Genomic DNA, 15,629 nt, shown 5'->3' on the forward strand with positions numbered 1-15,629 from the left:
AATTAGTGCTGATATAAACGAAAGAGGAGTTACGTGAAGAAAAACAAACATCCTGCAAATCGGGATAAACCTACGAAAAAGACGTAGATTGGTAAAGCATTTGCTGACCTTGGATTTGATTTCTGCATCCCTAAGTCTGGTCACTTGAAATGTTATCTACAATATGTAATAACATTGTGTTTTAGAAGTGAGGAAGTGGTAACAATTAGTGGCGGAGGGGATAAGGAATTGTATATACATTAGAAAAATTCAAGTTTGATTGGTGCTTGTGCTTCTAGAAAATATGATATTGGTGTGGACAGAGGTCAGTGGTTTTACCCATGTTTTCTTTAACCAAATGAGATGTATCTTGGCAAAGAAAATCTAGTGGTTTTCCTATGGGTAGATGTGAGCTGGAAGGAGTCCCTGGACTGTGATTGGTTAGTATAGCCAATAGCCATTTTATTGCTCTTGAATGTGACCTGGATTGTTTGCTGATTTCAATAGCAGCACCTGAGCTTCATCAGAATTTCCAACGCCCTCTGGTTATGGAGGCCATGAAATGGCCTAGATGACTTCTCTAAGTCCCATTGCTCATAGGAGTCTAGGTTTCAGTGACTTGCTTGTCCCACTTCTAGTACTCAGAAAAGTGCTTTTGAAATGTTCCCAAGAATCAAGTTAAAGAACACGTTTTGTTATGCACAGTGACAACCAAGTTAGAATTTTAGCCTCTGGAGGCTATTTTTATATAGATGCGAAGAAGTCCTATTATTAAGTCCCCAAGAGACATGCACTTTGTGCTCCTTTAGCAACTCCATTTGATCATGCATAGTGTCCATTTCCTTTTATTCCTGAATCCTTTCCGTTTCAAGAAGTTTATAGAAGTAATCACCAAAGTTATAGAATTGCAGAACTGTGAAGGACTTTAGAAATCATCTAGACTTCGAGTAATTGCTTGATTTTACCATAAGTAAAAGGAGGCCAGAAATGGAAAATTAATTGTCATAGGTCATTCAATGAGTTTTTGACACTACTAAAATAGGGTCCAGGACTTCTGTTCTATTTCCCCGTGATTGTAAACAATCAAATAATTTCGCTTGAAGATCCTAAATAAAGGAATCAATACAATTTGAGAAGTTGATGTAAAAAGAGAGTGACAGGTGTAGGAGGGCCTAAATGGACTGGGACTATTGTGTTTGATATACATATATCTCTAGGGTCCCTTTAAGGTCATTGAATCTTCAGCTCAACCACTTGAATTATGGAAAGCATCTCTACATCATCCTCTAAAATGCTGGTCTTACTGCCCTAATCAGTAAAGATTGTATTAAGTTGGGCCCCAATGCCATGGTGGGGGTAGGAATCATAGGACATATCTATGGGAACATCATAGCGGGGTGTACCAGCCTGAAAGGGAGTTGAATGCACATGCCCTGAGCTTAGACTTGCGGAGGGGTAATGTGGCATGAAGCTGTAGGATTTATCCAGGTCAGGAGAGCCATCTTGCTTCAAAGAGAAGTTCCCACTGATGCTCAGGGGTGGAGTAAGTGGGCCCTCGTAAGGTGGTGTACTACAGTCAGGTGGATGGCTCCCAAAGGATGATTCACCCAAACTCTTGAATATTGGGGGTTTGAGATTAATGAGATGTGTTTCCATATGGCCATAAGGAGGGCTGGGGAGCCCAGGAGATTGATAGTTGAAGTTGTGGACAGAGATGGCAGAGTCACAAATAGGAGATTTCTCCTCATGCTTCTCCAGGAGGACAGACTGAGGGCCAAGTTGGAGGCATCCAGCCACCAGGTTGCTTGTGGGCTGAGAGAGCCCTTTACAGAGCATCTCTACAAAGCCCTTCCCTTCAGGTGTCTGTCCAGTTTCCAGGACCTCAGACAAAGCCCAAATATAGTTCCTGGCCAGTCTAAGAGTCTCTATCTTGGAGAGCTTTTGGGTCTTAGAGTAACATGGCATGACTCTCCTCAGGTTGTCCAGGGCATCATTCAGGCCATGCATCCGGGTCCGTTCTCTAGCATTGGCCTTGACTCTTCGAGCCCTGAATCTCTCAAGGCGAGCTTTTGTCATCTTCTTTTTCTTGGGACCCCTTCTCCTAGGCTTCTCCTCATCTTCTTCTTCATCATCTTCCTCCTCAATACTCTCATGCTCTTCAGCTAAGCTGCCAAGCATCCCATAAGCAGCTGGTCTTCTCTCCTCCTCTTTCATCTCATTCTGAGAGCCCAGACCTTTGTCCATCCATGATGGTGTGTTGACCAACTCTGTGATCTCCTTAGGTTTCACATAAGTTTTTGCCATGTCCAGATTCTGGAAAAGGAAACAGCAATGGTTAGTGCCTGTGAATATCTGATTTGAGTTAAAACTAAACTTTCTTTTTATACCTTGGATATAAAGCACAGAATTTGTATTGGGATTCAACTTACAATTATCTAGTCAGAGTCCTCGATTCTAAATAACTAATCTAAGACTCAAATAAACGCCCTGGTCACTTATTAAGCAATGGCATATTATAAGAAAGTCAACTATAGAAAAAGGAAATCGACTCTATTATTCAATTGAGTAGTGCCAGTGCTCAACTCTTTTTATTCTCAAGTTCTTTATCTCGTGGATATTTTATACAAAAATAACTGGTATACGAGTCAAACCATGTTTTTCTTTCTTCCCAGAATTCAGATCATAAAGGAAAATAGATAAGATGGGCATACAAATTATTGTCCAAATAGACAAACTTCTGAAAATGAAAGAGGATGCTAACTAAAGTAATTGTGATTATATAACATGTATAAAATAATTATAATTATTGGAAATTTTAAAAAGCATATTGAACTATAAAATAAGTACCATAAAATAAATGAAAAACTGTAGTGAGATCATTCAGACTACTTTGTGGTGTTCAGCCTCTATTTAGAGACATATCCATACATCTAACCTGTAACATCCCATGTTTCCCACTGATTCAGCCAACTGTTGGTTTCAAGCATCTCCTAAGAAAGAGCCACACCACAACTGGCTGGTACACCACACGACCAGGAAATATTTCTCTCACCATCACCCAGAAGAGCTTTTGTTTTTTCAGGAGGCACCTTGTGGTCTGTCTAGTGTTAGTGGTGTTAGAGGTGTTAGTAACACGGTGTCTAGAAAGGATCAGGAAAAGAGAGGAGGGTTACCGCTGATCATCTTTCAAATTCGCCCATGTGTTAAAGTGAGAACTCTTTTCATTGCACATGCATCTCACACCAACAGACAAGAATATGGCAGCAGCTAGAATGACAAGCCAGAGGTCTACCAAACCTATTTAAGATTAATTATTTCAGTGTAGCTATTGTAATACTACTTCATTAAAAATGAAAAAGCTGGAACAAATGCTAAACTTAACAGAACATAGAGACTGCAGACATAAGCAAAGACCATTTCAGACAAACATGCAAATAGCCTGACTTTCAATTCACTTGCCTAACAGGTACTGTTTCATCAGAATTTTCTACGAAAAATTTGCAATTTGAAAACCAGAACAGACTAGTGGTTTAGTAAACATTTTGCATTCAATTCCGGAAAAGTCTGAATTGGTTTGAAATTTGCTGAGCGATTTTTGGTATATAATTTACCAAAGAAGAGTATCTGATAACCTTCATTGGGGAATTCCAGTTTACCAGCTAGTCTTTGAAATGTTAAACCCTCCGTCACCTTTATATATCAGAAAGGGGAGAGCATGATAAATGTTTTTTGATCCTTGAAGCTTGAGCCTCAAATCATTGAATGCAGGGATTAGTACATAGCTTTTAAAAATATAAATATATGATTTGATTTGTTTCTGGTAATTTGAGCTTGTTTTCCTTGTAACCTCATTTACCTCCTATAAATAATTAATGTCACTGCATTGCAAAAACAACCTAGGTTTCATGTTAATCAGCACGGAAATCATGTCAGCTTGACTTACTCATTTAATAAGGCTTCCTGGGTAAGCAGCTTTACTGAGAACACATTGGAACCTGTTGGTCAACTGGCCGTCCAGGCCAAAAAAGAAAATCCCACTTTTAATATGGATGATGGAGCTTGTGTGCTGAGCTGCACTTCTAACTCAGGCAGATATCCAGAGGGAGGGTGAAGGACCTAATTAACTTTCTGTTTAAGTAACACAGACCTTTCAGAGGCAGGTGCATTGTGAGGCCAAAGAAGATGGAGTGGGCTTGGGAAACCTCATGTTCCACATGTAATTATAATAACATTTGTATAGCTTATAGCAAACCTTTGTGGGAAATGGGGATTGTTATGCTCATTTTATAGTTGAGGTCACTGTGGGTCAGGTAGATTAAGTGATGGAAGTGCAAAGAGATAGAGCTGATAGAGTAGGACATAAAACCAGTTCTTCTGATTCCAAATCCTAGGTTTTATGTGTTTTCTCCTTTCTTCTTCCATCACAGCTACAGGAAGAAAGAAAGTCACTTTGACTTCGGGAGATGGGGATCAGTAGAGCTAAGTCACCAGGAAGTGACTATCATCCAAAGGGAGGCTACTTTAGATGTTCTCTGCAGTGCTTTTTAACTCTCATATTCCAGGATTCCTTCCCCTTCCAAACTTCTTTTGGAACAAGACTATCCTTTTATTTGGATATAAGGGACATATAGCATTATATTAGTTTCAGGTGTTTCAGGTATACAATATGTTCCAAATTTTTTTCTTGTTCCTTTCACCCCTATGTTCCTCCTCCGTCTCTTACTCTGCTTCCTTGTCCTTTTTCTCTTCCTTCTCTTTCTCTCACCTCCTCTTCGTCATCATCATACTGGGTCATACATGCATGGAGAGGTGAGAAGGAAGAGAGAGAAAGAAGATGCAAGAGAGGCAAGGAGAGTCTCCTGAATTGCCTCTGAAACTGAATACCATCCTAGCCTCTGTACTTGACCATCTTTTTATCATTCCCACCTCCCCACCTCTGGACTCCAGGCTAGCTCTGTCAATCCTTACCCCCATCAAGAAGTGGGATTAGGAGAATAGAGTAGACTACCTTTTGCCTTTAATGTAATTTGATGGTTTCTGTAAGAGTCAAAGAACTGCTTTCAAACCAGATTGTCAGCAGATATGAAGGAAAAGAACCAACTGGCTTTGTCTAAAACAAAGAGAAGGGAAACCAATTTTCATCTTTGTCCTCTTACTAACCAGGCAAAGGATATAGATGGCTCCAGTTTAACCTTCTCTTTTCCCATAGATACTGGTCCATTAACTCTAAGAGAATCCCACGGGCACATAGCATGGTTTCAAAAGCATGGAAGCTGGAATAACACACACCCTAGTCCCAACGTTTCTAATTCCTGGTTGTTGATCTCAAACACATCACATAAGCTCTCTGATCTTCCATTTCCTCTTTGGAAAAATAGGGATTTTACATGGTTCTTTCAAGACAAGTAAAAACATGAGAAAGGATTTTCTAAACTTTAAATGCTATAAAACGTTATCCATCTTGTGTTTTTTCTTGGATTTTCTTATCTAACTCATTTATACACATTTGCTTATTCAAAAATAAAAATTGTTTCTTACAGGTGAATAGTAAAAGTATATTGCCTTAACTACTGTGCCTCATATTATCTGGATGGAACCACCTCTGATTGGCTCAGAAGATCGTTTGACAATTGCCCAGTAGTCTGCTCTTTTTCCCAATGTGGCAGGACAAAGCCTCTGGAGTCAGGTTACCTGAGTTCAAATTTCAGTTCAACTCTTACTACATATGTGACTTTAAAGACTTTGAATAGTGCCAGACATCACAAAAGCCATGTAAGTGTTAGGTATTACTGTTCCTAAAGTTCACCATGAGTTTTTCTGGCCACGTGGACAAGTATAGGTATGATTACAATCTGTGCTTGATATTGACTTTATGCCAACAAAGGCCTATGGCTCCATCTCAACACCTATTTCAAAAAGTTCCCCGATAAACCTGCTCCTCCAATCTCCTAATGAAGCTAAATATCAAAGCTCCTATTTTGCTGCAAGTGGTGAGGACACTGAATTCAGCCACCTCCACTGCATTGACTAAAACTCTTCCATCATATACAAGAAGGAAGTTAGCCTCTTTCATTCTGTTTTACAATTGGGAGACAGCAGTTAGCTGGACGCTCCCACTCAGTCACATGAATTTTCAGGTTCATTAAACTTCTGGTGGAATACAGACAACTCTTGGCACTTGGACATTTTTCCTTTTGTCTTTGATTAAACAATACTGGGGATATGACTTTCCTAGAAGAACCAAGTGCCAGAGCTCTGAGGATAAAAAAGAAGAGTCTCTCAAACAGAAGTAAAAGCCAAAACTCCTCAAAGATAAGGAAAGAAAAAAACTTTCCTCTGACTTTTTCTACCTAAATATCTTCAATGCGTCAAAAAGGTTAGCAGGAAAAAAAAAAAAAAAAGGCAAACATCCAGTTTTGGATTTGAAAGTTGAAAATATGTGTAGTGCAGTTCTGAGTTTTACTCAAGGAAACCAACCTGGTTCTCTCCAAAACAGAAGGAATACTATCATGGTTTCTAGCCTGTTCATGAACCAGCTCAGAGGTATGTTGAAGCTGAGATCCTTTTTCATCACTCACTTATTAAGTGAGCACAGAAAAATTGTTTTAATCCTTTCACCCTTAGGGAAAAGTGGAAATAATACTTTTGTCTTTCATATCTCATTTAGAAGCTTTCACAAAAAGCAAGGAGAGGGGCTGGCCCCGTGGCGTAGCAGTTAAGTGCACGTGCTCCACTGCTGGTGGCCTGGGTTTGGATCCCGGGCACGCACCGATGCACCATTTGTCAGGCCATGCTGTGCCGGCGCCCCATATAAGGGGAGGAAGATGGGCACAGATGTTAGCCCAGGGCCAGTCTTCCTCAGTAAAAGGAGGAGGATTGGCATGGATGTTAGCTCAGGGCTGATCTTCCTCACAAAATAAAAAGCAAGGAGATAATTCAAGCACAAGTACTTCATAAAGTTGTTATGCAAATGTAAGAGCTGGCAATTGTTTTATAGAAGTTGCTTGGGAAAATCTATAGCAATCTTTCACAAAGTATGTTGATACACCATTGTTAGGTTTCCTCAATTCCTAGAAAAGAAATTAGCTCTCAAAATATACATGAAGCAGACTCTTGTGTGACAAAAATCAATGAATACAGGCTCTGGAAGCAGAATCCAACTCCCCCCTGCAAACACATTCTGATCCTATAAAGCCCATTTCAGCTTTGATCCTGGAATTTGGATTTCCTGATGCATCTACACAATATCATAGAATTTTCCCTCTTTTTTTTTAGGACCCTTCTGTGAAATTTCAAGTTTAGCCAATTCTCTCAAATTCAAAATTTTCTCCCACTTTTTTTTTTTCATTTTTTAACTTGTTCTCGCAAAATGTTTGCTTCGGCGGTGATTGTGACTACTGAATACTTTTATGACTGGGGCTGAGGTCATTGGGTGCTACCATCATGTGGAGGTCTCCCGGAATGTGACCTATACTTTGACTAACTTTTGATTCATTGTGGAGAAGTTTCGGTTGATGAACAAGTAAGTAAGGAGCAGTTGCAAGTGTGTTCATGGTGATTAGACAGTGTCTTTCCTCTTAAAGATTGATTGTACTCACTTCACCTTCTAATCCTATGACCAAATCTTAAATACAACAGGAAGGGGACTGTCCAGTCCAGTTTCTAGAGAATCTAAGGACCAGATAGACTAAATGCTTTACTCAGAGTTGCACAGTCTTTGTGCTGAAAAGGCAGAAAGCAGACCACGGTGCTCACAAGTTGCACTGCCTGGAAACAGCCAGTAGGCTGTTCTGTGCTCTCCCTGTACAACCTTTTATCTTCTACCACTTTCTCTCTTGATTAATACCTGTACACACACACACAAACACACACACACACACGCCTTATCCAGCATAGCCTTGTCGTATTTCAGGTCTCACAGCCTCAGATCCTAATGGTGAACTTTGCAAACAGAAGTTACTCAACCCTTCAGTTTTCCCTCCATGTTCTTCAGCATTTCATCTCTGTTCCCTCTGTCAAAAAATGAGGGAGGCATTTTACATTTACTAGTATTTTTCTGAATACATTTTTTGGGGGTAGGTGAATGATAAGTGAGAGGCAGAAGAGGCAAAAATATACATGGGCAATCTTTCTCTTCTGATTTCCCATATGAAAGAGCTGAGGAAAAGAAAAATTTCCCCTCTCTACTCCAACTATCTAAGGATTTTTAGCAGACCAAATGGGGGCAATGGTGAGAATATACCACATTGCTTTCCAACATCTTCTCTCATTCCCTATTCTATTTTCATTACCCCTCCTCCCTCTCCACTCCCTGCATAGCCCTAAAATGCTGTGAGCAGATGGTGGGTTGGGTCAATTCTTCCAATCTACTTGCTGAGCCACCTCGGAAAAGCAGTTAAACTTTTTGGACATTTTTTTCCTGCATAAATAAAATGGAAGGATGGGTGTAACAGGAATGAGTGGGGTGGGTAATTTGTAATCTCTACTTTATAAAAATGATTCAGAGTATCTGAGTTTCATTTTGAGTAACAGGTGCTATGGGAATTAGTGGAATTATTGAAGTTTTACTATCTGTCCCTAAGTGTTCTGACTCTCCCTGCTTCTCTGTTCAAGTTTCCTAAATCCTACTCCCTCCTCACTTAGCTCTGAAGAGACTTACCTCACCCCCACTGCTCCTCTAGGTCTGTGGGAACTTCCCACAGAAACTTGAGTAGTCCCCCAACCACCCCATCCTCTGGCTCACCTCTCTCAGTGGCAGTCCGTGGTGTGAACTCTGTGAATCTGCGTCCTGGAGGAGACTCAGAGAAGCCAAGTCTCCCTGACCATCTGACCACAGGAGCAAAGAGGTGCTTTTAGCCATCCATGTTAAACCTGGCCACTGCCTCTTAGGAATGCCACCGAGTCTGGTTTCTCCTTCTGCTACTTAGTCTACTCCTTCCTTGGAGTTCTGTGTGCTCCTCCAGGAACCTTCGGCTGATGTCCCCGTTGCAGCCGGTTTAGTTGGCCTTCAGTACCTCCTCTCCCTGGTTAGTTCCCGGAGTGGAGCTTTCAGCACCACAGCCTCTGGGCAGCTCCCGCGTTCTGGCCAGAGCCTCCCAGTCGCAGCAGTTTTGATTGCTTTCCTGGCTGACCAGGGAGGCGTGACGGGCCCTGGGTCTAACTCCTCCCCTTCCCCAGCCGAGAGACACGCCTACTTCAAAGGGCTCCTCTGACCAGGTCCAGCTCAGCCATTCTTTCGTTTGTTTAAATGGGGATAGAGGTTGGGAGAAGGGGGATATGGGAGGAGTGTTGCTGAAATTGAGAGGTTAAGAAAAAGAGGACGGGAAATCTTTGAGGTTAAAAAGGTAAGAATGGGAGTGGAGCAATGTCGGCAGTATGGAGAAAGAGAGCTGGAGGTAGACTTGGAGAGAGAGCTAAAAGGGCGAATGAAAATGCTGGCCCGCATCAGAAGAGTTGGAAAGTAAGAAAGATACCTGCCCAGGACACAGCATCATTGACTGTTACCTTACACTTGTGCATTGGTGTCTTTGGCCTTAAAACTTCAGAATTCTCAAAGTAGAAGGAAGAAGTCTATTTCTCTCCTTTCTTTCAACATGTCAAACTTATTCTCATTTAAAACCCTTTCATTTTTTTTTTTATAAAAGGAAATCTTTTTTTTTTTTTTTTTTTTTGCTGGGAAAGATTCACCCTGAGCTAACATCTGTTGCCAGTCTTCCTCTTTTTTTTCCTCTCCAAAGCCCCAGTACATAGTTGTATATTCTGGTTGTAAGTCCTTCTACTTCTTCTATGTGAGCCACCACCTCAGCATGGCTACTGACAGAAGAGTGGCGTAGTTCCTCGCCCAGGAACGAAACCCTGGCTGCCCAAGTGGAGCACGCAGAACTTTAACCACTAGGCCATCAGGGCTGGCTCTAAAACCCTTTCATTTTAGTTAATGAATATAGACAAAGCCATACCTATATTTGCTGTACTGTTCTTTCAAGTTTTCTGTTTGTTCGAGATTTATAAAAACAAAAAGCAAATGAATGAAATCTTCCATTTTAAGGACAGTTAGCTGCTCAAATTACAAACTGGGATCCACTATTATTTTTTAAAAATATATTGTTAAGTATTCAGGTAGAAAAGTCCGCTTGAGTGGTAATGAACTTGGAAGGAAAAAAGGGTCATGAAATTCTGAAAATTGCTGTGGTATTTTGAAGTCAGATTAAGTTGCTAGAAGAGAAAAACAAAACTACATCTGGGAAGATTTAAAGAAAATACATGGGTTTGCTTTATGACAGAGAGCTGTGGACCAAGCTACCAAGTCAATGAGTGGAATCTTCATTTTAGAGACTATCAAATTTGGAATACTACCCTGTGTAAAACTTGACCAAGATCAAATAAATAATTGTGAGTTCATTTTAAGATGTAAAGGATTTTGTTATCTTCTGGTGACTCTGAGGAGGAGAAGGAAGGGGGCTTGGATTAAGCAATTGGCTGAATGATTTTCAGTAATTTGACATCACTTCCGGCATCAGTTTTCACATCTGTAAAACGACCTGGTCACTTAAGTTTTTTCCATCAGCAGCAAGAAAGAATTCTGAGTCCAAGCTCAACCTTTTCTGAAATAGACTTGAAGGTGATTCCCCAGGCTTTTTAGAAATCACTTGCTCTACCAATGTAACTAGCACATGCGTCTAATAGAAATGAAGAGCTATAAATACGCCTTGAGTGCAAGGAAAGGTGCAGAAAGTTAAAACAAAAGATAGTTTTACTGCCAATAAAACTGAAATGAATATTTTAGGTTTGAAATAGACAATTTTTTTAAAAATTCTGATATAGGTGTCATGTGACTCTTCACAGAACACTAGAAAACAAAAATTAACATTTTTTTTTCAGTTTTCATAGAAAGTTGTTCATCTTCAGCAAAGCTTTAAACTCTTACTAATCTTTTTTGTATCCCGATCCAGGAAGTATCTGCTCAGCAAAATAAACTTTATTTTCAGAGTAATTAAATAACACGTGCTAGGAATGATGGATTTTTGAAAACCAAATCAGAATCCACTCTCAGCCAGGGGAAATTTACCTATGGAGTAATTTGTGCTTAAGATAGAGCTGCAATAAGCACATATACAATAGACTGATCCCCCGCTTTGTGTCTTTGAAGCCATGTCCATGGATATTTGAGAGTTGATGATGCTGGTGGTGTTGGTATCCTGCCTGTGAAATGTTCAGAGGGCAGGGAGGACTAGTGGATTAGCAGAAAGGTGAACATATTGAGACAAAGATGAGGGTGGGGACAGAACATTCTGTGAGGCTCCTTGCTTTCTCTGACAGATGTAAAGGACTGGACACAATAGGATTAGCTCTCAAAACAGGTTCAATTGTGTGTGTGTGTGTGTGTATGTGCCCACGCTTGCAGCCTTGGGAGGGAGTTGAGAAGGACACTGAATTTTCTTTGGGAGCTGCCTTTTGCAGACGGAGGGATGGACTCTATTTTATCAGGGTCACCCCCATCACAACTCCTGGACAGTTATACAGTTGGCTATTCAACTCAGAGAGCAGGAAGGGGCAGGAGGGGTGTGTGCAGTCAGCGGAGGAAAGGGGGCAGTGACTGAATGAAAGGCATTTGCATTCCCTCTCCTCCCCACACATGGTTCCTGGGCCAGAGGGCCAATCCCCAGCCCTTCCTTCTTTCTCCGCTGCTTTTTGTAAAGCTCTGAGCTAACCTGTTAGAACCATCTGCTGGGTGGGGAAAAGGCAACCAGCACTCAGTTGCTGGCCCACAGGCCCGGAGCCATTGAAGCAGAGAGGAGGGAGGCAACAGGCAGATTTATGGGCAGCAATCTGTTCCTCCCCCCCCAAGGCCCCTCTGCCAGGAGACAGCTTGATACTCCATCAACCCCACTAATGAATTAATTAGTATTCCCAGTAATCCCGACCCCCAAAGGAGACTGGCCTGTGGGCTCCTAAGGGAGCTAGAAAACTGCCTTCTTCGACCAGACACTGAAGACCCAGGACCAATGTCTGACATGAGGCCCCGGGGTGCTAAGCTGCAAGCCACAGACCCTGTTGTTAACAATCCCCAGATGTCCCTCCTTCTCACCTTCCCTCGGGAGACAGCTAGCTTTTGCTGAATTAAAACCAGTACCAACAACAAATGGAGTCCAGAGCCATAAATCAGGGACTACGGAGAGTAGGATAGTGAACTTCCAGAAAGCAAGGATTCAGGCTTCCATACTCAGGATAAAACTTGAGCAGATCCTAAAGCTGTGTTCCAAGGATTAGTGTGGGGTTGGGATGGGGTAGGGATAGGGGCAGCAGATCAAGGAAGCACAGTCCCTGACCTCAACAGGCTCAGTGCTCCAGCAGGGAAACGATATAGGGTCAAAAATAATTTTGAACCAGATTGAAACAAAGTGATTTGTGACATAAGTCTCTCCTGAATAAAGGGTAGAGTAAAGCAGAGGTGTCCGCTGAGTTTCTGAACAGTCTGGAGACCGGCATCTGGGAGATTCAACAACCCTCCCTTACAACTGCAGACTCCTTCGTTCTTTTACAAAACTCTGAGATGCAGTGGGGCGCGAAAAGCTTGGGAGTTAGGAAACCTTGTTTTAGACCTTAGCCTGCCTCTGCTGTGTGGTCATGATGAGTGATCTAAGCTCTCTGGGCCTCACGTCATCAGTCTATGATCAGGTTGGATGATGATCTCTTAGGTCCCTTCCAGCTCTAACGTTCAGTGATGAAGACATAGATAAATGTTGTAATTCCCCTTTGAGGGGGAATAACGCTAGCCCATTCAAAAGTATGCAGTCTGAGTCCCCAGGTTTGCATAACGTAACAAACCAGGTTAGTGACAAAAGTGGGTCTAGAAACCAGGCAATAGATTCAGATGTCCTCTTTCCACCCAGATTCCTGGTGTCTTCTGGGAAGGACACTTGACTCAACCTTCTCCCACCCATTCATTCAAGGCCTGTGCATTTGGGGTTCACAGGGCATACAGAGCGACTCATTCCTGCTACAAAAATTACCTGTGTTTGTTAAAAATCTGTTGGGAAACTTCTGCACCTTTGAAAGCTCTGTACCTTCTGCCTCCAGCATCCTTCTCTGCACTTGCTATACCCAGTTCCTAAGAGCAAAGTCCTCTAGGATTCAATTGAATCCTAACATTGCCATTTACTAACCATGCAACTTCAGACAAGTTATCTCTCTGGGCTCAGTCTCTTCATCTGTGAATTGAAGATAATAATGCTTATCCCAATAAACTTGCTCTGAGGAGTAAATATCTCATTAAATACGAGATACTGTATGCAAAGTAGCTAGTATAGCGCTCAATAAATGGTAATCATTACTGGTATTTCATCTTAAACATTTCAATTTGATTTTCATCCCTTAGAAACCAAGAAAAAACTAATATCAGGATCTCCTTAGAGAGGTCCTGTCTCTGTGCTTCTACCTCAGTACAAGTATTCCTTTTTTATAGTAATGACCACACTATATTCATTTATGCAACAAATGTGTTTTATGCACATATAAAGCCCTTGGCACTGTGCAAGATTCTGGGAATACAGAGCTGAATTTTTCCGATTTCTCCTTCTTAACCAACTTTCAGTACAGTGGCAGAGGGAGAAAATCAAATTATATAAACACATAATTCAAAAACTCCACTTTTCTGCATCTTCTTACATGTGTGCCCAAGGAGCCATGTATGGAGCAGAGATGTTCATTGCAGTATTGTTTTTAATAGTGAAAAAGTATATTATCAGTACATTAAATAACCAATGGTTTAGCCAAACAGGAGAATACTATTCAATTTGTAAGAGTTGGTCTCTATGTACTAACAAGAAATGTACTTGTTGTATTAACATGCTGTGAGGGGAAATGTAAAACAATTTGTAGAAATATGGGTTCGATATGATACTCTTAATTTTTAAAATGTATACACATACATTAAATAATAGCTACATTGTACACACACACTCACACAAACAAACTGTGAGTGTTTTTCTCAGGATATCTCAGTACTGAGATTAAGTAGATTGAGATTGGGTAGTTATCAAAGGAGATTGTTTTCTTTTTGTACAAGCATAATGTATTCATATATAACATAACTTATAAAAATAAAATTGATATTAAAATAGGCTGTTTTTAAAATCTCATTCCCCACTCTAGCAAAATTTATCTTCAGGAAGGTTCTGACAGCCCCTGTAGCCCAAAACACTGGCGTATATGACTCTTCTATCTGACTCTCCCATGAACAGGTCACTACACTAGCTCCCACCAGCTCTGCCTTCATACACTCAGCCCCAGGAGCATTTGCTAAGTCTTAGGAGCAAACTTTAGGTTGAATTTAAGAGGTTTCAATCATATGATTCTTAAGCCCTGAGAAATATCTGGTGGAGGGCAGTGGGGCCTTCCTAAGAATGCAGCCTTAATTTATACCATTGGAAAAAAATTAGAATAAAGAGATGAATAAAACCAAGTCTTCTGGGAGGACCAAGCAAAGTACTGCCCTCGGCACTCTCAGATCACAATCAAAGCTCAATTACTCCAAGGGGACACTGCACTCTACTTACAGAAGTAGTCTCCTTGCATCCAGGACATTTCAGTGGTCTGCTCCATTAGGCCGTGCTCCAACCATGTCACCTCTCCTAAGCATTCATCAATTGAATGAGGTAGAAGCCAATGAGAAGAAACTAATAATTATAGTTACATATAAAATATATAAATAATAAAGCTGTAATAATTATAGTTAATCCTTATAGAGCACTTACCATGTGAGATGCTGTTTTAAGTGCTTTGCTTGTATTAATTTATTTTTCATCACATTATGAGGTAGGTATTATCATTATTATTATCATCTCTGTTTTACAAATAAATTGATCAAATACAGAGAGGTTAAATCACTTGCCCAAGGCCACACAGGAAGTGATGGTATACTAAGTGATCGTGCTGGAATTTGGATACAGATAGTCTACCTCCACTATATGGTACTGCCTTCCAAAGCAGGTAACTGATAGTTAACTATACATCCTGAATCTATTCCCTGGATGCTCCAGAGGGATACTGAAAGTAAAATAATGAACAGTGGTCTTTCTGGTGTCTCAGCCTGAAGCAGCTGGCAGGATGGCATCCTCATCTGGATCCCCATTGTCCAGGATGTTCAGAGAAATCATGTTTTGCCCACAATACACTTGCCTGAGATTCAATTTCAGGAGAGACTTTTTACCACTACGAGTGAAAATGCAGTATGAGGAGATGGTAGCATCTTGGTCCCTAGAAGCTCCTACAACAGGAGAGACTCTCCCCACTCGTCCAGCCTTCCCTGAGCCCCCCTCTGCCACAAATCTCATGCTCTGAGATAGTATTTTATGAATCCAGAGCAGAGAGAATAACCTCTCTTATGAAAATAAAACATAAAACCTTTTAGGATTTGAGCCATGCCGAGTGTTGACAGAAGACCATTGTGGGAGCTAGCTGTAGAAGCAGACTGCACACGGTTCACCAGTCTGAGACTCATCTTCCAGATGGGGTTTTCCCTTTCTCCCACTAATCTTAAGGGAACAAAAATACCAAAAGAATACAAGAAACATCCACACAGCCCAGTTCCCAAACTCTCTCTGGCGCTCTGCTTCTACCCTCAATGATTTTTCTTTTTTTTTTTTTTGTGA

General features: G+C 41.0%; 1 protein-coding gene across 1 annotated transcript; it reads right to left on the reverse strand.

The window, feature by feature from the left end:
* Window positions 1–1,287: 1,287 nt before the first annotated feature.
* Window positions 1,288–2,283, reverse strand: NEUROD4 (neuronal differentiation 4). The gene has a single exon (XM_058557518.1). It carries the CDS (start codon window positions 2,281–2,283, stop codon window positions 1,288–1,290), a length of 996 nt encoding a protein of 331 aa, XP_058413501.1.
* Between the last annotated feature and the right edge of the window lie 13,346 nt (window positions 2,284–15,629).

This window comes from Diceros bicornis, chromosome 17 (genome assembly GCF_020826845.1).
Source record: "Diceros bicornis minor isolate mBicDic1 chromosome 17, mDicBic1.mat.cur, whole genome shotgun sequence".
In the NCBI taxonomy this organism is placed as follows: Eukaryota; Metazoa; Chordata; class Mammalia; order Perissodactyla; family Rhinocerotidae; genus Diceros; species Diceros bicornis.